At 38.6% G+C, this 23485-nt stretch overlaps 1 protein-coding gene across 18 annotated transcripts in view; it reads left to right on the forward strand.

The window, feature by feature from the left end:
• Positions 1 to 12863, forward strand: part of NRCAM (neuronal cell adhesion molecule) — a 137447-nt gene extending 124584 nt beyond the window's left edge. For 15 of the 18 annotated variants that reach the window (XM_081928923.1, XM_081928925.1, XM_081928936.1 and 12 more), the window contains one exon: positions 10389 to 12863. In XM_081928923.1, the coding sequence (XP_081785049.1) occupies positions 10389 to 10626 (238 nt within the window). In that variant the 3' untranslated portion in view covers positions 10627 to 12863. Of the gene's footprint in view, positions 1 to 4496; positions 4559 to 10388 lie in introns of all 18 variants that reach the window. The other 3 variants (XM_081928924.1, XM_081928930.1, XR_014172559.1) reach the window with 2 other exon arrangements.
• The last annotated feature ends 10622 nt before the right edge of the window (positions 12864 to 23485 follow it).

Consider the following 23485-nt stretch of genomic DNA (forward strand, 5'->3'; position numbering starts at 1 on the left):
AGTTATTTCATCTCAGTGGGAGTGGCTGCTGTGCCTACGTTCCTATATTACAACAGCATTGTAAAACTGATTCAGAGGGACTTTTATTCCCTTGGGCCGTTTTATTATCTAAGAGTGCTTCATATCCAGACAGACTTCCATCATTGCCACAGAATATTTTTAACATACGCTTGCTTCTTTAGACTGATTTGAAAATGCATTTCATATTGGTATCTTCACAAAGTGGTGCATTACTAAAAAATTAATCCAATAACACCTGCCAGCCAGTTAAATATATCCTACCTTTACAAGAAAACCAACACTGCAATCCTGACCATATTCTTATATTAGCATTTCAAACATTACCAGTGCAGCATGGCTCCTTCTCCTGCCACTCAAGTAATATAGGGGCCCTGTGATCTCAGAGTTTGACCAACACTCTGGCAATTCCACCTTTAGGGAGTTTCATTCTCAAGAGCCAAAAAGTTATGAGTGGCCTTGTTTCTGTTGTAGAATCTCAAAACAACCTTCTTTATCTGTAAAACAGATGCAGAGCTTATACATGACATACCCCAAGATACCCTAAGCTTTACAGTCAAAAACCTAGTATTATATCTGTCTCAGTATCCAGGAAGGGGTAGTTTTCCTTAGCTTTGAAAAACCTTGAATGATATCCTTTAAAATTACTTGTTTTAACAATGGGGAAATCATTTGTAAAAAATGTTATTTTAAAACATTTTGTCTATTTTTTTTTAAGTTGACCTGCTACTTGTAGTTAAAATAAAAATTAGCAATACACTTCATATTCTAGATATTACTAAAAGCTAAGCAATGCAGAGATTTATTTCATAGGAAGTGATTCAATTGTAACTGAAATAATGTAGGCCTACTGAAGCCAATTTGTCAAAAAAATCCCTAGTGAGATAAGGTAAATTTGTAATTATCCTGAAGGCCTTTTAAATTGTTTTACAGCATAAAATTTATACTTCTGGGATGTCAAAAATTGGTCCTTTATTTCCTTTCTCTTATGGTCCCATTGATTTAGGCATCTCGTAGATACTGGAAGCATACCAACATACCCAAATTCCGATTCTGTATATTAAGAATTAGGATGAGATCAGAGCAATTTAATCATTTTCTCTTCAAGGCATTTAGGAAAAAGCAGTGCATACTGAATAATTTTGGTTATCTCCCTATTTTTCCCCTGAAGTGAGAGACAGTTGTGCTCTCAGAGCCATCATTAAAAGCTGCCAGTCAACTCAATACATCCTACCAAGTTCCTTCCCCTTCCACTGCAATGAGCGTCACTGTATTCTTTTTTGCTCCAGTGATTTTTTTAGCTGAATATAGTGCTAATCATATTTTGAGTTATTTTGCATGTTGATCTACACAATGGGTGCATGCACAGACAAACCAGCCTTCTGCTTTTTGACTCGTTATTGCATCTGCCTGCCCCTGAAGTGAAAAGATTATTAACAGGTAATGAATGCAATGTCGTTGGAATGATGTGACAAAGTTTACTAAGAATTTGTAAAACTTTTTGATGCATTTCTTTACTGCTCTGTTTCACCCCCAAATATTATTTGGCTTCTGTTTACTTATGCCCATCTTCTCACTTTGTTATGTATCTCATCCATCACCTTCAAGTTTGCTATTTGTTTCATAAAACTCATAACAGTAAAGTGGAAAAAACGGTTATGTATAAGTAAAAAGAGGGAAGTTCTAATTTGGCCAGAGAGCTGTTCTTCCACTGAAAGGAAAGCACTTTGATCCAGTGGAGGCTTCCATAAACAGAACAATAAGGGAACAGATTTTTGATCTTCTGCCTCCTGTCCCCTGTTGCCAAGTCTATTCTAGATGATCTGGGGATTTTTATTTTTTTTTATTTCTTTGGAGCAGCATGGGAGGTCCTGCTGGGGGGCGGGGCTCCAAGAGAAAGGAGAAATTGGCAGAAAAATACCTTATTTAATTCACAGAAGCCTTTGTTAAATCAAAGAAGCTTCCATCAGGGAAGGGCCACAATTAAATACATCACAACATGAGTAACAGGTGATATATATTCAGAACAGACCCCCTGAAATAAACATTAATTCCATTAATTTCAGTTGTTCTACTCTGATGTGTAGCTAACATTTGATATCACCTTCTATAATACAACTTTTAGAATTATGTTCTTATGTAATATAAAACTTCATTTAAATGTTGCTCAACTTATTAGTTTATTAAAACTGACTTTCTACTTGTAAATAGCAAGTACTGGAGCGAACTTGCTATTGTAATGCCTCATCTGACAATAAAATTCATATATCCTACAATCTATATTTTCTTTGTAATTGTTCCAGTATTCATGCTACTTACTGATATACTTGGAGGAGGGGAAAAGCATTCTGTTTTAAGTTTTGAAGGATATTTTTCAGTTGTTGATCTTAATTTCAAAGATTTCAGTAAGTATTCATCTGCAAAGGTAGTCAATTAAAAAAAATTGTATAGGTTTTGAGGCTATCTAAGCAGGAAAAGAGAACATTCCGGGTATTATATTAAATCATCATTAGAAATAACGCTACTGTAAAAATGCCCAAAAGCCCCAACCCTTAATGTGGAGCTCTTTAAAGCCCACAACAACACAATCAATCTTGCTTCTGAAGTATATTTCTTAGCAACAAATTAACATTCATTTCCCAGTAAGAATCAAGACTTTGGTTCTCCTCCCAGGATGTACCTGGGAGACATCTTCCTTTCTGTGCATCTTCAATATACATTAACAATTAGCTACATTAACAAATTTGAAGGGCAAAGAATATGCCATCTTGAAGTAGAGAGCAGAACATTCTTTTGTATAATGTATCATTCTTGAGTAAGTGATATTGTGTTATTCCTGGAAGAAATCCCTTTTGAGTTAAAGGCAAAATCTAGAATTCACCCGCTAAATTCCTATCTATAGAATATTTTGAAGGCATGTTTTACTTAACCACATGAGCAAAATGGATTTACGTTCCATGCCTCTTTTGGTGTGGCAGGATCTGCTTTTATTTGTATAGACAAGCTTCTTCTTTAGGTTTTTGTTGATTGTGCCAATTGCAAATGGTTTTAGTATTTCTTTTGTATTTGTAAGTCGCTTTGAGTCATTTCTATGCGTAAAGCGACTAATAAATATTCATCTTGGTAATGTGATTCTCTTATTTCTGTCTGTGCCGTGGCAAAAGGTGTTTCACATTCTTTCGTGAATGATACAGATTAGGACATCTAAATACATTTAGGTATTTAAGTACATTTAGGTGCCTTGAATAGAGTGCCTCTGAGTGTGTGCAGAGTTTCAACTCAAGCAGTGTTTTAAAAGATCATCAAGACTCCTAACCATATACAGAATGCCTTTTTTGTGGTCAACATTTGTTGGAACTTATTTTCAAGTGACTTTGTATGGGCAGGAATGGAGAATCTGTAGCCCCTTAAGTTGTTGCTGGACTACAACTCCCATCATCCCTGATTATGAGCCATGCTGGCTGTGGCTGGTGGGAGCTGGAGTCTGACAATATCTGGATGGCTGCTGGATTAATTCAGCAGTATTGGGAAGCTGCCCTAGCAGCACTTGTTCCTGCTTTGCCATGGAATGTCAGATGCTCATGACTATGTGCGAAGGGGATTTTCCCGCATTGTCCCAAGCTTTGCATGTTTCTCTGACATCACAGGGGGGGGGGGAACCTGCCATTGCTGCATGCGTGAAAGCCCTGTCTTAGCTCTGCAGTTTAAAGTAGCTAGTGTTCATAGAAGAAGTCAGTCCAGTGCACACAGTCTATTTGACTTTTCTCAGGTGACCAGAAACAGATGTGATAGTTGCTCCTTCTACTAGTTACGCAGAAGAAGGCATTTCAGTGGGAGTTGCTTCGGCATTTAGGTATGAAAGCAGCTTCACCTGCCAACATTTCCTCTTCTGCACAATTGTTAGAGGAATAATCTCCAGTTCTTCTTTAACATCTGGACATTATATTTGACAGATGTAATAAACGTTCATTCCATTGATCCAGTTTATGGAACGTATTGCTAGCCTGCGGTAATTAACTCTTTATTTACTCCCTGGTATCTGCTCTCAAGATGGCTACTATTCTCTCTTCATTCAGTTGAATTGATAGAACTTAGTTCTCAGCCTTATTCAGTTGGGACCTCTGCCACCATTCCTGTTTCTCAGCATCTAGTAATCTTGAATATATTTATATGGTCCCCCCTAAACACACAGACACACACACACACACACACACACATGTGTTGCTGCTTTGAACATGTTCCTTACTCACTGAGAGGGGGCTCCCTTGGTTCCTGAGCTATATATTTGCTGCAATCCCTATGGAAACATTGTTTTCACTTCCTTTTTTAGTGTGCAAAAGACTGAGGGAACCCAATTTCCAAATCTGATTTTTGCATATGCTGTAACTGTGCACTCATGCCAGTGTCCACTTCCGTGCAGGTACACACACTCGTGTAAATCTGCAGTTTTGTTCTTGTTTGTTTTTTTAATTATACAGACATTAGACTCTGCATCATTACTAGCATATAGAAAAATCACAGAAACAATGCAACCAGCTGTGTAAGTATTTTTTCATTATTTAGATTATAACTGTAAAATAAACCTAAAAGAAATAAGAATGAAAGAGAAACTGATGAAAAGAACTTATTTCTTTGAAATAAAAAAAAAGTCCTGTATTCTACGGTAATAAATAAAACTGCTTTCTGAAGTTAGTGCCACTACACGTTACTTTTGAAACATTTTGTGTGAAATAAATACAAGATTGAAACAATTTGAAAACTGCTTATGATCCCCTTTTAAAAAAGAGTATGTATAGTTTTTTTTCAGTTAAATCCAAATATTTTGTGCTACAAAGCATAGGATACAACAATGCAATGAAAGGTATTATGTATTTCAAACCCTTTGTGCTTTATTCATGGTATACCACCCAACCAGATCTGTCTTTGGTGGGTGATTGTGAATTTCGTTGAAACACAAATCAAAAGACATATTCATAGTATTCAAAAGGAAAAAGGAGAGCTCAGAAATATTTGGATCTGTGAATGCATATGATTATTTCGCAGGTGGCATTTCTATTTTGTGGTTAATGTGTATACAGGTGCATATTTGTATTTAATGCATAATACAAAACTTTGGGTGATAGTTAACTAGTTATTCTCTGAGTATGATTACCTATGCACATCACCCTTTAATTTTAATTTGTTGTGTTCACTTGGGTTCCTTTTTTATTATTACTGAGAATAAATCACAAGTGTGAGTTTGTCACAGTGGTACCTCGGGTTAAGTACTTAATTCATTCTGGAGGTCTGTTCTTAACCTGAAGCACCACTTTAGCTAATGGGGCCTCCTGGCGCTGCTGCACCGCTAGAGCACGATTTCTGTTCTCATCCTGAAGCAAAGTTCTTAACCCGAGGTACTTTTCTGGGTTAGCGGAGTCCATAACCTGAAGCGTATGTAACCTGAGGTACCACTGTATACACATGACTTTTCATCACAGGAGTCATTCTATTTAGGAATTTCTCTTCACTGATGCAGACCTGTATCACAGTTGTAGAAATGATAGTGAGCATGTTATTTCTACTTCTGAGGAAATCTATCAGGTTGACACCTGATAGTTTAAGATAATGGTAGAGAATGTCCAGCCTATAGACCTAATTAGGTCCATCAAGCCCCATTTGGACCATCAGATTGTTTTGGCCAAGCCATGCCCATATGTCCTTCACCTGACATCAGGCTCAGGACTGATAAAGCCACAGCTACAAACATTGAATTCATTTGCAGCTTAAATTCATCACTATTTGAATGTGGTGCCTTACGTTGCACTGCTTTCAGCAGGGATCAGATACACTCAGATATCCCAGTTGCTCCCAAGTGTATCTGATCTGACAACAGTGTGACAGGAGAAGACACCAAATTCAAACTGCACCGAAGGTTAAGCCACTTCAAAGAAACAATCGGGAGTGAACTCTTGATTGTTTCTTTACAGTCAGAGCTTTACCTCTCCTGTGCCTAATGTCAAATTGAGGTCAGGTGATTGACAAGTGGTCACTGTGTGAAGAGTTAACTACTTTCATCCAGCCTTCTTGCTAAAAGTAGCCCCAACCTTTGTTTAATATATTTAAATTTAAATTTCATTTTAAATTCCTTTCACGTTTCCCTAATGTCACCATAAAATGCACCAATTCTACGTTCACTAGGATGTGTCATTCCACGCATGGTTCTTTCCTTCAATGAATTAAAACTTTGGATCCAACCCATTATCGTAACTAACCTGTCATCTTTTCGTCCAGCCTATCTTACCAGATCAGAAATCCAGAGGAATAGTTAATATTCTCCTCACTGCTTAGGAAGGCAATACAGATGACCATTACTTTAGTAGAGGCACATACTCAACTTCCTATTAAAATGAAATGGGATTTCAAAGTGCTTAATTTGGACTAGCTCTAGATATTTTCTATGGAGTGTCTTGATTTACATTTGCATCACTTAAATACCACCTTCCCCCTCTACAGACTCAATATTGTGTACTTTTTATATAAATATATGTGTCTTCTTGTTGTTTCGTGCAATATGCATGTTAGACAAGTCGAATAAGTTAAAGGAAATAGTTAATTTTAAACAGATGGAATACAATGAGAGGTAACTTGTTGTCTTTTTTTATAACTTGGTGGGTAACTTGTTGTCTTTTTTTATAACTTGGTGGGAGAATGATATATTCTAGTTTAACTGTGTTTCCTTTAAATTTCAAAAGATATAATTGTTTTATTTGGATAATATTTATAGATTACATCCATTTTGTTACAAAGATAGCCAATTCATATTGTGAAACAAGCCTTTAGGAATGAAGAATAAATGTGGAAGTAATGGAAGACAGAGTTGGAAATCCACTGGACTCCAATAAGTGAAAGAAACTACAATGTTCACTCAAGTCTAGGGAATGCAGAACCAAGCCAGAGCGGAAACACAAGTCAATATTCAAGGGGCACAGCCATCTTTGTTTGCAACACATTTCCAGTGTGTTAAAAATAACCACTGTGGCTGTTATCATTTTGAACAAAAATGCATATAATTGCAGTGAAAAGCTGGTTTCATGATTTTATAATGTGGGAGCTTACATCTTATTATACAGTATTGTCTAATGCATATATTAGAGTGTTGTTGTTATAAATGGAGAAATGGAAGGGAAAGACACATATCTGAGCTTGCAATACATAGCTTGAATAAGAAATCTCCATAGTGCTTCCCTGAGTAGAAATCAACATTTTTTCCTGAATTTGCTGTGATGTGTGCTCAGAAATTCAAAACAAACTCATATTCCTCAATTTATTTCAAGCTGCTGTAACAAGTAGTTTTCAGCCATAATAATAATGTGATGTTCTGCACCAAATTCAATCTGCAATCCTCAACATGCTTAATAGGGGGTAAGTTTTATTGAACTGAGTAAACAAATTGGGGTTATGCTGCTTTCTCTTCCCATGCCTCCATTAGTGTTTTTTGGGGCTCTTCAAATTAAATGGGTTTACCGCTTTGGTACTTTTCAGTTAATATTCATATTGAATGTGTAAGATATGTATAGTCTTTGACACCAACAGTTAAGTAGTGCCATGGTCAGACTGGGAAAAGGGAATCTAAGAGATTTTCCAGTGTCATATGAAGAGGCATGCAGTTTTGTTCCTGGTATGTTACTGGTTGGAAATTATCTTATGGTCCACTCTAAAATAGAATGTCTTAAGATGGATTCAAATAACCTCCCCCCCCCCCTGCTACACAATGATGTTTTGTGGGACAAAAGTCTAACCTGCCAAATTTCCTTTCTAGATACATCACAAACAGCTTTTTGTGAAATTCAAAGGATTATTTTGATCTACATTTAGAATCTGACAACTCTTGAGTGAACGCATAATTCTTATGCTACCTGGAAATTCAGAAGGGAGCTCTGAAGTTTCTCTTTGTAGAAGGCAAGAGAGAGATTAACTGAACAGAGTCTGAGATCTTAAGGTCAAGGATATATCCCCTAAGAGAAAAGAAACAGCAGAATTTGCCCATGAGATAATGTATCTTGATAGAAAGGATTTCACAAACACTGCAAGTAGAGATGAGTTTGGAGTAGCCTAAACATTCTGTTGTAAAGAGAGAGAGAGAGAGAACACATCTGTTGTCCTATTCCCAATACCTCTCCAATATAGTAAGCCTGCAACTTATGTGAGGTAATGTTTCAGGAATTGTTTCAAAGCAAAAATCACATATCGTCAAAACATATTGGGTTCAGTGGCAGGTAGGATTTCCCCCCCAGATGCCTGTCCCCTTTCAAAAAAAATATTTTTTGCCAAGTGCGTAAAGCTGAATGCACACAAGTTAAATGTGCATAAGCTGTGGGCTTACTGTATGCTTAAACCAGACAGTTGAACCTTGCGTAACAGATGGGCATAAAATATATTGGAGGTTACAAGAGAAGGCTCAGAGGAGTACCAGATTATAGTGGCAGAACAAAGCAATGATGAGATTGGATGCAGTAGGGAACTAACCTTGCTGTCGGTGGATATACTGGGCTGTGCCAAAGGAGGAATGCAGGATGGGTACTTCAGATGAAAGGGAAATCCTCATACCATGCACACCTGTGGCTCTGCACACAAAAATCACAAATGTGGCCCATAAATATGTCTGTATGAAAAGTCAGATGGGCACAAGCAAGCAGCTGGATACACGGCAGGGTAAACCTGCAGATTACACAGTCTGTGGTAGTCCCTTTTAGTCATGTAGACAATGATAAAAGTGGATAGGGAAGTATGATAAGATTTTAAGCAGAGACAACGCTGACGTAGAGCATCAACAAACATCTCACCCGGGTTCATAGTTAATCTCAGGACTGATTGATAACATTAACAGTAGAGTACAGAAGCCATTTCCACACGGTTGTGTCCTGCACCTTTCGGCATCATGTACAACAGGTAGATCATGACCTAATGGTAGATTATTGGACATCTGTGGTAGATCACTGGCTCTCCCCAAAGAAACTCAACAACTTTGGCTCCCCTTAAAAAAGCTCAACATTTTTGCTCTGCGCTGCCCCCAAATGGGGCTTTCCTCATCCCCCCAAAAAAGTTCAACAACTTTGACCTGAACCCCCCAAAAGGGGGTAGATCACTGCCAGTTTTTAAATCTGTAAGTAGATCACAGTCTCTTGGGAATTGGCCACCCCTGATGTACAGGAAATAATCACAAGGATGGCACAAAAGATGTTACTTCCCATGCTAATGGTGTGATACTGCAATGGAAAATACATGTGGCATAAAATGGTATGAGGTCCTGCTGTGTGGAAATGTGTATAACCCAGTCTGATAAAGTATGGTTCTGTTCTTATACTGCTAATAAGCTGCATTGTCTGCAACTTCTAGCAAAACAGTCCTCTTTGCATGTGGACTAGGAAGATGCTGGTATGGACCATGGCTTACTGCCTGGCACTGTGGCCCAAATTGTGGAGATTGCTAGCCATGTATGCATATCTGCTCAGTTGCTGAAATTAGGGCATGCTGCATGTCCCTTCAGTATATGCAGGTGGTATTTGTCAAGATTTCCATTGAGAGAGATATGCTCCAGGCAGCAAAACCACCTTTGTACACAGTTACTGTCTCAAGCAAAAGCGAAGACCGCATTTCTTCCAGCTGCTAACAATTCTTTCCAAAATATTCATTCACTCTTGAAATAGCAAGTTTGATTTAAAGATGTTGTGAATTAAGATCTGGTTTTCATTTAACTAAACACTGATCACTATCAGGATATGGACTTTGCTTTTCTTCTTAGGCTGTTTTCATTTGTTTCTTCTGCACCCTTTTAATGGAATATGTAGGTCTCTGGAAAGGTAAGGTTATCAATTTCAAGCCTGGTGTGTGTAATGTAACAAATTGCTCCAAATACAACACTTCGTTTATTGTATTTTTCTAATACTGGGGAGAATCTTGGTTTGTTTGTTTTTTTCATTTAATCAAATTCATTCCTCATTCATATTCAGGAATCGAGAACAAAAAGTTTTAACAGACTAATTTCACAGCACACCATAAGCATCATATCTAAAGAACAAGGGGCCCTTTCTAATGCTTGCAACTTTTTCTACATTGCTTCAAAAATGGGACCTGAATTTGTCACTGTGAAGCCTTGCACGGTGGGGAAAACGCACTTCCACCGCTGGAGAAATCCTGCGTTTAAACCATTACTGCACCACGTATTCATACATCGTATTAATTTGTCTTCACCCTGTGATTGAGTTTACGAAAGGGCTGTGGGACTACACATACTTTTCAAAAACCAGCATGCATGATTTGTTTTTGTTTTTACACCTTGTCTAAGTTATATGTTAATAGTTTCTTTTCTTAAAAACCCTTTATTTTTTCAGTGATGCCGATGACCACAAGCCTCTAAAAAAGGGAAGCAGGACACCTTCAGACAGGACTGTGAAAAAAGAGGACAGCGATGATAGTTTAGTTGACTATGGAGAAGGAGTTAATGGTCAGTTCAATGAGGATGGCTCCTTTATTGGACAATACAGTGGTAAAAAAGAGAAAGAACCCGCAGAAGGGAACGAAAGTTCTGAGGCTCCTTCACCTGTCAACGCAATGAATTCATTTGTCTAATTGAAAAAAAGAACTCTTGCCCCATTCATACCGCATTTCCATTATTATTATTTTCAAGCATTTGTACATCTCCCCCACTTTATGGACATGAAGGAAACAAATATTCTACACGGCAAAGTGTTTATGTAATAAGTACATATAGGTGAAGCTGTTAAACTATATAACAGTAAGTGGTATGTTAGTATGACTCAGAATGCAAAACATTTTGCACAGATACTTGCTTTTTTACAAGACTAAAAAAAGAGCAACATCAACTAAGAATAACGAAAAGTACAGTATAACAGTATAATGCATGCGAAGCGCTGCATATGTCCTGGGCAAAGCCAGTTTATGCCACTGAAAATGGTTTTGATACTTCGTTATGCAGTCCTCAACTGAATCCCTGGATATGAAGCCCATTTTCATTGTCAGAGTGTTATAGTAGTATTATATAGAACTTCAATGTCTTTGTGGACATTGTTGTGAAATTGGTGACTTAATTGTCTAGATATCATTATGTCTTTTTGCAAGACAGTTAGGAACAGTATGTACAGTATATGATTGATAAATGACTTTTAAGTATGATACTTGCATTTGCTGATGCTTACTGAGATCCTGATACCTGCTCTTTGCTCCTCTTGTAGCCTTTCTAATCCAAGTATTACTGCAGCACAGTGTTCTCTTTTTGACATCCAATGTACATTGTATCTTTCTCTTTTTTTAGGACATACAACAACATGCATTGAAATGCATTTTGGAATTTATACAGTTATGGAAGTGAAATTTTCAAATTATATAGAAATATTCCAGAAACCATACAGGGCAAAATACATTCAGTGCCTTTATATAAGTGTACATTCAATAATGTACTGTAGCTGGTCATAACCAATCAGGAAGTTTTCTTGTGCAAGGTAGCATTGAAATGAAAAGTTGCAAATTCAAAATTCACAATTTGATTCATTTTGATGGAACTTGTGAAGGAAATGCTCCCTGCGGTTTGTGTTGCACCTCAGTAAGCTGGTGCAATAGTATATGACTAATGAACTGACATCATTGCCAAAGTAATTTAATTATTGTTAAATTCCCAGATATGTTCAACAGGTACAGAAGAGTTTGTTTTTACGTGATATAAAACTCATTAAAGTTTCTTTCTTTTCTGGAGATAAACTATAGACAAGCTAATGCAACTTACACTTTCATGGCCTTATGCAGTTTACACAAAGATGGCTGAATTAGTATATTTTGCTAACATAGGGAAACACAAAAAAGCTCATGATATTCTAAGATACCATGCTCACAAAAGCACATTTCCTTTCCCAGTAAGCCCAAGACCCTCTGACACCGCTTTTACCATTATGCTTGGCATGAAGCTGCTACTCAAGAGCCACAGCATTCAAGTGAAATTTGACAAATGTTAAGTAAGTTTAGTCATAAATTACCACTATCATCTGTTAGAATGTTTTCTGCAAACACATACACACAATCAATATCACAGAAATGGTTACCTCCAAATATGAAATTTTATATAACAACCTATGGTTGAAGGAATGCTCAGTTTCATTTGCCAATAAATTGGTTTTTCATAACTTGCATCAAGTTTAATTTTAAGTAAGCTTTTTATATGTAGATATTTTGTTGAATTTGTAAATACACTTAAAGTGTAGATGCTATATGCTTCTAGGTGTTTGAAAATGCTTTTGTTGTACTCTGTATGAAGTACTCTAACCCACAGAGTGCATGGTTTTTTAAAGCATCTACCTAAATATATGTAATTCAAAATTTGAGATAACATGCCCATTAGGCTGCTACTGTGTAACTTCTATCCATTTTTTGTGCAGGTCCTTAAGGAATGGAGGTGGCACAGCAGCAGTACTTGACAGATTGCACCCAATATCATTATAGGTTGAGTTATTGCTTTTCACTTAATCACAGCACACTTGTTGCAGCTTTGATGCATATACTATGGGACCTATAGTATAGGTTAACTTATAGTATAAATTAAGCACAATTTGAAATACTCACCTTATAAGCATGGCAACCCTTAGAGCTGGAAAACAGTTATGCAGCACTGACTGAAAAAGCACAAAAAGGATAAAACATTCCTACAAAGATTTACCAACAGTATTGGAGACCAGCGTAATTTTACAATTAAATGTAGATGCTAAATTTATCCATGCATGTGAAAATACACAGAGGAGATTACTTCTGTAATGGTGCAACACATTTTGTATTAAAATAAATGTGGTTTTAAAATTTCACTTGCTGTTCAGTCTCATGCAATAATACCGAACAGATTGTTATCGTCATCCATACCCTAGCCTTATACTCTTAAGATCACACATAAGGTAAAAATAGATTAATTATAGGCTCAACAGACGAAAGTGCATGAAACTTTGTGAAACTTCTTTTTTTCCTCCCTCCCCCCCCCCCCCGGTGCCACTCTCGTGTTTTCCTAGGATTTGGGGTGGTAGGGTATTAAATAGTTTTATATATATTGCACATTGCAGATGTGTTCCTGAGTTATTCTGCCAGGCTCATCCATCAGGAACTGCATATTATAATTCTGACTCACAAAAAAGATGATAGCAATATGGTTGCAAAATGTTGAGCTATGGCACTAAACATTATGGGTCAAGCTAGTGGTGATGCTAAATTCATCACAATGAGGCACTATAAGGGGTTTTTTAAAAAAAAAAAGTTGGAGGCATTGGTCATTGGGACCGCAGTACATAGAGAGGAGAGACTTAAACTTTCCCTCCCCATCCATGATATCTTCCCACCCTCCAATAAGAGCCCTAAGAGGAATGCTCTCATTTGCAGTAGCCATTTTCATTTCCCATAATTCCCTTAGGAATTATACTAGATGATGGCAAGCCATTTCCTGCTGCACCTTATTACAACCCTCCTTCATTACCGATGAATGGACAAAATTGGATTGGGCTTTGTATGGGCATTGTATGTGGCTTCAAAACACAGATCAAAATGTTGTGGGGAGTAGGGGGCTGTTGCTCTCCTATATGGGATGTTGGGGAAATTATTCAGAGCAGACTTGACTGAAGATGAAGGAATCATGTGAAAGCTATGTGGGGCCTGGCACATGGGGCCATTATTGACCATTTTGGGAAATGACTCTTATATACTGACCCCCTTCATGTACTCCTTGTCCTGCTAATTGCTAAGAGCAAATCTTTCAGCTAAGGTCACAACATTTTTCTAGGAATTACTTCAATAGACAATTGTTTTTATTGTCAATGTATAGCACCTTGGAATTCAATGGTAACACTGCTGCATGGAATGAAAAAATACTTCTCTAGGTATAATTTAAGGAGGACTTTGACTTTACTGGGGTTACAACAATTGGCCCTGTTAAAGAAGAGTGATATGAAATGCCTTTCAGTCTACATCACTGTGGTTCCACTATGTTTCACTGTTATTTCGGAATAAGTTTCTAAAGAAAGTACCATGACATGTTAAACAAGGAGATTTCTGGTGCTACATTTCCTCTGACAATTGTAAACCTACGACAAAAATGCTTTGGCTCTCATATTGTGATTTGTGACCTTGATTTTGACCTTGATCTTTGCTTGATGTGGGATTGTTTCTTTCTGTGTTTCTCTTACGTTGTATGTATTTCTTACTTGCTCATTGCTTAACTTCATGCTTTCCTGTGTTGCGCTTTCTTTTAGCTTGCAGCTGAAACAATTAAACTTTCAGGAAAGACATAGAAAATATAGTTCCCATCCTGCTCCTCTAATTTTTCTTTCCCACACATTTTTCCAAGGAGCTCAAGATGGCATATATGAAGTTATCCCATCGTATTCTCTGTGAGGTAAGTTAGGGTGAATGTGACATGTTCACACTGTGTTTCATCTGAATTAAATGCAGGTTCCCCTCTCCTGGTCTAAATACACTGTTCACCCTACTCACACATTGTAGGTGCCATATGTTTTTTTCTGCATAAAATGTTTGAGTGCCTGATATAGCCAAAAGCTGCAAATATCCAGGGAAATTGGTATGCAATTAAAGAATGTGGGTTTGTGGCCAATTAGCTCATATTTTGTGGTTCACTGGAAAACCCCTAACCTCAGACTGTTTCCTTGTAACTGGGTGATACGGTGCTTCAAGCAGAATATGTAAAAATGACACAGCTAAGCTTGTGACATGCCTCGAATCCAAAGTTACACTAGCTAATTTATAGGTCAGTAGTCCATCCTGTTCAGCAATCACACTTCATCTGTTTCAAAATTTGTCACAGCTATTCAGAGGGCAATGGCAAGCATGGAGAGTGAAGCAGCGTTGTAGGAAATAGATGGAAGGTTAAGTCACTACGGACACCATCGTTGCAGAAACAAAGATCAAAATATTCTTTGCTGTACCTTCTAGGCTTGCCAACCTTTTATTTATGATCGCTTTTTATTTAGATGATTCATAACCTGTTCATTAAAATCAATCCCAGAGCACGGTACAACTTTAAAATGTACAATAAAACAATATTTTAAAAGATCAAACCGCAGCAATAATGAATTGAAAGTACACATCAGCACTGAGAATGGCAAAGATGTTGAGCATTTGCAGTTTAGTAGCCCTGCAGAGAGCTTGCTGGGGAGACCATGCATTAAAAAGGGACTCAAAAATAACTTTAAAAAGGTTTTAAGAACAAAAACAAAAACTCCTTATACACTAAATACATCAACAACAAACCAGACTCAACCACCAACCCATCCCCCAGGGTAATGGGAGACATACACAATTTGTGAAATAATAATGAACCTTCACATTTTAAAGTGACCATTCAACAAAAGCACCTCCCTCGAATCAACTAACCAACTGCCTGAGTCAATAGAAATGTTTTTACAAGATTTCTAATAACCATCAGGGTTGGTGTCAACTGAATATGTGAAGTGAAGGACATTGATCCAAGGCTCACATCCCTGTGGAGCCTCATAATATTTGCATAGGATGCTGAAGCAACTACCACCAAGTCACAGAACACCTGCTATCACCATTTATGTTTGATGGTGGAGGAACTATCTTTTTGTGCATGTCAGTGTTGGGAAATGATGTTGTAGTTCCATTGCTGAGCACATAGAGCTTGGCGCAGTGTGAGGCCAAACAAACAGAAGAGTCTCTGAGATATGCTTAGCAGAGTCAGCAAACGAAGTCAAATCCATTTCGAGGGTCACGTAATCAGCAATCCACATAGTCAGACCATCCAGTGGTCAGGGAATCCAGTGGTCACAAAGTGAAGGGTCCAGCTGGAAAGCACAGAGGAGCAAGGTATGGTAATTTATAGGTCAGTAGTCCATCTTGTTCAGCAATCACACTTCATCTGTTTCAAAATTTGTCACAGCTATTCAGAAGGCAAAGGCAAGCATGTTTCCAGCATCTGGTTGCTGCTGAGAGCCCTGTTTAAGAAGGCTGAAGCCAGCTGGTTCTCATCAGTGCCTTCTCCTCTGTGTCCTTGAAGGCTAATCAGCTGCAGGTGGAGTCACTCCCCCTTCTCCCCCTTCAGGCTGCTGTGTAACAGTGAAGCTGAGTCCTGGCCCGTGGTTCATGATTCTTCAGGTTCAGTCATTGTGGACAGGTATGATCTCATGGTGGTTTGGGGTGGGTGGGAGGAGACACATAAAAGCTTCCTGCAATTGTGCAATTTAAATTGGACCTGTTTTGTGGGATCCGGTGTGTGTGTGTGTGTTTGTGTTTCATGTGGCACCCCATTTCCTCTTGGCCACTCTGTTTTTCTGCTTCCAGCCTTCAAGATTGTTTACCTTTTCCTCTTGTTCTCTCTGTCACTCCACTTTCTGTTTGGCTGCACAGGTGTCATCTGAGCCTTAGAAAGCATAAATAGCTGACAGAATAAATGGGCACTCTTTCTCTAACATTTTGACGTGGGAAGGAAAAAATAACTCTCTTCGCCACCTCATTGTTGAGAAGCTGTAAGTGCAGAGGGGTGGCACAGAGGTTTCTTGGGTGCCAGGGGAAGTTCTCAAGGTTGCCATTGCACCCATAGATACCACACTGGCAACCTCAGATTTAGTCTGTAGGGTAAGTCAGGAGTTGTCCCACCCCTAATATCATATGTGATGACAGGTGTGAGGCAGGTAAAGGCATGGCTACCAACACTCCAGTGTTCTTTTGCAACCGTTTGCTACTGAAACTGAATGGTAGTGTTTTTCAGCCCTTTTTAGCTGATAAATGTTGACAGACATCACATTGAAGTCCACTTTCAAGCTGTTTCAATGCAAACGTCTTGCAAAGGGACTTCAAAGGCAGTGCCTCTCAGCACCAGGTTTCAAAATTATGTCTCTCAGCACCCCTGGATGCTGAAAGGCAATGTCTTTGAAGTCTATTTGCAAGCACGTTCAAGTTGTCACCTGGTGTCATTATGATGGCAGGCACTGGATGTGAGTGACCGCACCTACCTGTCAAAGTTGTACTATAAGCCAGATTTAGCCCTCTGCTAGCCTGTTTACAGGTCCAGGCAGGTGACACTTAATTCCAGATTCCCCTAATGACCACTCCTAATGGTTTCATATCAATGGTAAACAGCACTGGGACAAAATAGGGCCCAGCACAAATGCCAGGAGACCAAAAAGCATACTTCCCAGTGCTGTTTTCTGCAAACAACCCTACAGTAGTGTCGGAACCACCATAAAATAGTGTTCTAACACCCAGCCCACATAGCAGGAGCAGGGGGTCCCCATGGTCAATGGTATCAAAAGGAAGGAAGCTCACATTCCCCTTGTCCCTTTCCTGACAAAGATCATCTGCTAGGGTGACCGCAATAACCAAGTTATTGTGACTTTTATATTGGATTAATTAATGTTTGATGTTTTATTATGTTTTTATGTGTTGGTGGCTGGGGCAACCCGGCCAGATGGGCGGGGTATAAATATAATCATCATCAGTGCTTTTTTTCTAAAAAATATTTTAGGGGTACTCTCATTTTCCTACTCATATTGAAATACTACCCCTCAATGAGGCCAAACTTAGATTCACAAAATGTTTAGGGGTATGCGTATCCCTGCGTCCCCCCCAGAAAAAAGCACTGATGATGATGATTGTTGTCGTCGTCTTGTTGTTGTTGTTGTTGTTGTTGTTGTTGTTGTTGTTGTTACAAGGCTGATTTGGTCCCAGAACTAAGTCTACCCCTTTGACACATTACTTATTACAAGATGCTTTGATAAATGTAGTTTGATAGTTTAAACATAAGTCACCAAAGCATCCTTTCAGGACGTATTTGTTTAGTTTATTGATATTCTTGTATCTGAAGCACCCTTTATTTGTATCTGGCTGAGGACAATGAAATCAATTTGCTCTGGAATGTCACTTTGTCAGCCTGCATTACTTTCGCTGGCTATCTGCCTATATGCCTTCCTGTCTAAGGGCATCAGAACCCTTCTATTCTCTGCATAATGAGAATCTGTCTCTTGATATTAATACCCCTACTGGCTTTGGGTGATAAAATGTGTCACGGGGACACAACTCTCATGATGCGGGTAAGGAAAACAGGAAAACCTGTTACTGAGAGGGACACCCAAATACAGATTTGGTGCTACTGACAGCCTGATCCTATGTATGCAGGATGATAATGTAACGATTATAATAAATAGGGCTTTTTAGTATTTACAGGATGTACAGGATTGAAAACACTACGAGCTATTTATTTATTTATTTGCACATACCAACATGCTTGCATATATGCACATAACCTGCTCATTACTAAATGGTTCTGGGGTGAATTACATAAAACATCACAATTTAAAACAACATGCCATTCATTCAAACCATTAAAGTAGCTTCACATATACAGTGGTACCTTGGTTCTCGAATGTGATCCATTTGACCTCCAAAACATTCGAAAACCAAAGTGTGGCTTCTGATTGGCTCAGGTGCCCCAGAAACAATAGCCAACAGGAAGTCTGGCTTCCGAAAAACATTAGAAAACCGGAACACTTACTTCCGTGTTTTCGGTGTTCAGGAGTCGGAATGTTCAAGTACCAAGGCATTCGAGAACCAAGGTTCCACTGTAGTATTAAGTAATTTTGATCTTACTGTAACCCTGTAAAGCAGTTCTTGTTGTCCCTACAATGCAGGCAGGCGGCTGAGAGACACAGTTGCACAATGGAATGTTGAGATGAAGTGGATCCTAAGGTTCTGGCCCCAGGAAATATGAAGGGCTCCTTGGTTTTCCATAAGTTCTGGGCAATATCTAAATTTTGTGTAGTTTCAAGATATCTTTGAGGGTGTCTATTTTTGTTTGTATCAGTTGTGTATTAGTGTCATGAACTGGCAGCACAATGGGGAGGAGGAAGAGGGTACCGGCGAGGGGTGTAACCGGGACTGGGACACACTGGGACAAGCTGGGGATGGGGGAGGAAGTACTCACAGGATGACAGAGGATGGCAAAGGGATGGGGCTCAGTGAACAGAAACCAGAGCAACAGGACCCATCACCAGAGTTCTGAGTCATAGGGAGAAGTGGAAGTGGGGCTCCAGGAGGGTGAGGCAGGCAGGGGCCCACAGTCCAGCTCCCTAGCTGGCCAAGTGGGGCTCACTAGCTCAGGGAGGAGGCGTGTGATTCCTGAGCTGCAGTAGGCTCAGAACAGGTGAGGGTCACCTGCCTCATCAAGCCCAGATGGCCAAGTACAAAAGGGGAGCAGAGCTAAGGTGTTGTGTCTGCTCAACTGCCCATGTTGATGGACCTTGGCTTGGATGCTCCTAGACATTTATGGGACTGTGCTTTGGGTTTAACTCTGGAGTGTATGCTGACTGCTGAACTTCAGACTTGGCTTACTTGGATTGACCTTCGACTGCATTTCCTGACCTTTAGACTTAGAAATTTGCTTGCATGGATTGACCCCCAGACTTTGAACTCTGGATATGACTTACTGACTTGCCACCAAGTAGGCCTGGGGCTCAAAACACCTAACCCAACTAATGTTGGGCTCTGATGACAGTAGGGCCAAAAAGAAGCTGGGAAGGGGAATCCAGAATCAGAAGAATCTTTATTTGCATTGGCCACTAGCAATAATAATAATAATAATAATAAAATACAATGTACTTAAGATAGAGGTAAGAACTTAACTATACAAAATACATTCTGGAGGTTTACATCAAGAAGCTGGGAAGGGGAATCCAAAAGTCTTCTAGACACATATTTCAGAAAAGGAGAAATAGAGCATAAACTCCTAGAAACTTTTTGTTAAATGAACACAGTTGAAACTAGTCAGATTTACTTCTTGTTCCTATTCACTATAATGGGGCTGTGCAAAATGTGTACATTTTTATGGTAAGGAAGATAATTTTTATACACAATAAATTCTACTGGCTTGTTATGAAGGTCTTCAACTGCCCAACTGATTTGTTTCCTAGAGAGGATCTCAACAGCTAAGGGTTCATTAATTTTCTGTGTACATTTTCTGTTTCAAGCAAATGTTAAATAATTACTCATGCGTGTGAATAATTTACAAATGATTTTGAAACTGACACAGAATTAATAATACAATAGGTGGCCCAAGTTATTCCTATTGATCACACAAATGTAATCTGGCGTTCCTCACAGCAAATTTCATTCCGAGGGCAAGAGCTACAGATCATGGTAATCTGTAGGGTCACCAAGAGAACTAGTTTCGCCTTATGTTAACCATCTCCAACAGCACAGATCAGGGAATTAGGATTGCATTGTAACACGGGTGCTCCACACTGACACTGGAATCAATAAGTGCTCCTAAAAATAATGTAACCATATTTCCCACAATGAATATTGTAGGAGTGAACAGGGTTGGTGGTGCCATACTTTGCTGGCTACAAAATAATAAATTTAAAGTGATTAGAAAATGCAAAATCTCAGAGAATCAGCTTCTAGAACACCAGCTTGGCCACTATTCTTACAAGTTTTCATACTTCCAAGGCATTTCATCTGCCTTATGATCTGCAAGCGCTGATCACTCTTATCCACACACCCTGATGTTTTAAATGCTGTTGGAATAGATATAAGGAACATATAGGTCCTGTGGGATGAGGCCCTGGCCTATCTAGTCCAGCAATCTGTTCTTTCATTGGCTAACCGGACTCATCTGGGAAACCCATAAGCAGAACCTGAGTACAAGAGCACTCTCCCCATTTTAGATTCCTCCCAAATGATATTCATAAGTATGCTGTCTCTGGCAGTAGAAGTGGACCATGGCTATCATGGCCAGTGGCCACTGATTTGCACATCTCATCCCTAATGTATGACTGTAGATCTTGGGATATGATGGGTTGAATTTTTGGTTCAAAAGTCCATACCCTCAGTGTTCAAGCTGTTGAAGGCTTACTTATACATTTGCCGATTTCAGCAATCCTATTAACAAGCATGCCATTTTTGTACAAATATAGTACTAGAAAACTATTTTTTTTTAAAAAAAAATGTCATGAAACCAACAGTCATAGGGCAACTTTGCACATGCTAAATATCTACCATTTTTATTCTATGCACAGCCTTTCCCACCATCTGTGTCCACAAAAGCTGGTTAGAAGAGCACTTAATTGTTTCTATCAGCGTCTATTATTGATCCAGAATCAAGGGGAAAGCATTTAAGCATTTCCTTTGTAAGAAATCAAATGTCCAGAAGCAAAACTGGTTTCTTAGCTGTATCAGAATATACCCAGTGGGAATTTTTCTACCATTACCACTGAAAAATTCATTCCACCTCATGCAGCATATACGTGCTACAGAGGGGAACGGGACACATTAAACAGCTCAGGACAATATCCTGCCCAGAAGGAGACTCACATCATTGCCAAGGAATAAGACCTTCCCATCTTTAGCAACACACACACACACACACACACAAAATCCCCTTCATAGAAATAATGTGTTCATCACGAACCTTTTACAACTTCGAACCAATAAAATAACATTTAGGGCAATAATATATTGAGAGAAATATTATTACTCTCAAGTGGGAAGAGTAATTAAAGTCTTAAAAATAGCAATCCTTCCCAGTAATTATTTTGGGCCTCTGGGTATACATGATCCACCAGAGAAAATCTGCACACACTGAGGGGTGATATGTTGCCAAGGGAGACTCCTTTGTTGCTGTGGCAACCACCTAAACAGAGCAATGCTGGGCAGGCACAATCTGTAGCAACATATTTCTAATTTTCTCTTTCTAAGCACTATATATATAGAAGATAAGGGAGATTCTGGAGCCTAGTGGCTATGTAGTGTTTTGCTAGAATATCCTGTTTAGGATAACTGAGCAAGATGATGTGATGGCCCCTCCACCTGGATGCCACAATTCAGGCCGCTGTTAGAGCACAAAGCACCCATTTATATTGGCCTTTGGCAGCTAGGGTGCTTTGCCCACCTCTTTTGATTAATTTATACATATCTGTTGTTGTTTTTTATAAGATATTTATTAAAGATTTTCTTAATACAATAACAGAAAACAAACAAAGTAACATATAACATTATAATAACCATGTTTTCTTCACTTCTTTGGACTTCCTCGCATCTCTCGTTCCTGCGTTCCAAGTTTATCAAACTTTAACCAGCAATTTATCACCTTGTTTCAATTCTTGTTTTATAATTTTCCAATATTGTGTCCCTAATTTTAGATATTTTTACCCAAACCTTAAAAGCTTAATTTTAACATAATATTTATCCAAAATTTATCTTTTCTTAGATTTTCACTTATCTTCATATTCCTTTCAACTAATTTAATGGTGCCATATTATTTATAATCTTACATCTTTCTTAACACCCATACAATTTACAATATTTTTGTAAATAGTCCTTAAATTTCTTCTAGTCCTCCTCCACTGCCTCTTCTCCTAGGTCTCGGATTCTGCCGGTCATTTCTGCTAGTTCCATATAGTCTATCAGTTGCATCTGCCATTCTTCCAGTGTGGGCAAATCTTGGGTTTTCCAGTGCTTGGCGACAAGTATCCTTGCTGCTGTTGTTGCGTACATAAAAAATGTTTGGTTCTTCTTTAACACCCTCTGGCCAACAATGCCTAAAAGAAAGGCCTCTGGTTTCTTAGGGAAGGTATACTTAAATACCTTTTTCAATTCATTGTATATCATTTCCCAGAAAGCCTTAACTCTAGGGCAGGTCCACCAGAGGTGAAAGAACGTTCCTTCAGTTTCTTTACATTTCCAACATTTATTGTCAGGCAAATGATATATTTTTGCAAGCTTGACTGGAGTCATGTACCACCTATATATCATTTTCATAATATTTTCTTTCAAGGCATTACATGCCGTGAATTTCAGACCGGTGGTCCATAACCTTTCCCAGTCAGCAAACATGATATTGTACCCAATGTCCTGTAATTTATACATATCTATTCCATTTGGAGCAGCTTACTATATTTTATTATTGTAATGATTCTATCCATTTCTATAACTGTCGTTTTGTATTGCAGTAACCTGCCTTGGGACCTTGCAGTGAAGAGAAATGGGGGGGGGGGAATATTAAAAATAAATAAATTCATACATAGTTAATCCAGGAAAAGCTCATATATTGTGCCAGTGCATTATACTTGGCTATCTTCCCAGATGATGATAACATAGTCATATCAAGGCATACAAACTAGACCTCCCACAAATACTCATTTGATCAGTGCAATTATCCAAGAAACATTCATTGCTTATGCTTAACTTTACTGAAATAATTGGGATGGAGCTTAATGTGCAAGGACAGGATCTGACATTAGGTGTGATGGTGTGCAGTTGTTGGCCTCCCATAGTTCCAGCACATGCTATTCTGATAGCAGGGAAATGTGCCTGGTGGTGACAACACAGTCAGTGAATTAGCCAGTTGAAAGCCACGCCATTAATAAACTTTAAAATCAAGGGGGCTACCTCTTTGTTTCATTCAGTTGTTTCAACT

Source organism: Podarcis melisellensis, assembly GCF_964234715.1.
Source record: "Podarcis melisellensis genome assembly, chromosome: 10".
Taxonomy (NCBI): Eukaryota; Metazoa; Chordata; class Lepidosauria; order Squamata; family Lacertidae; genus Podarcis; species Podarcis melisellensis.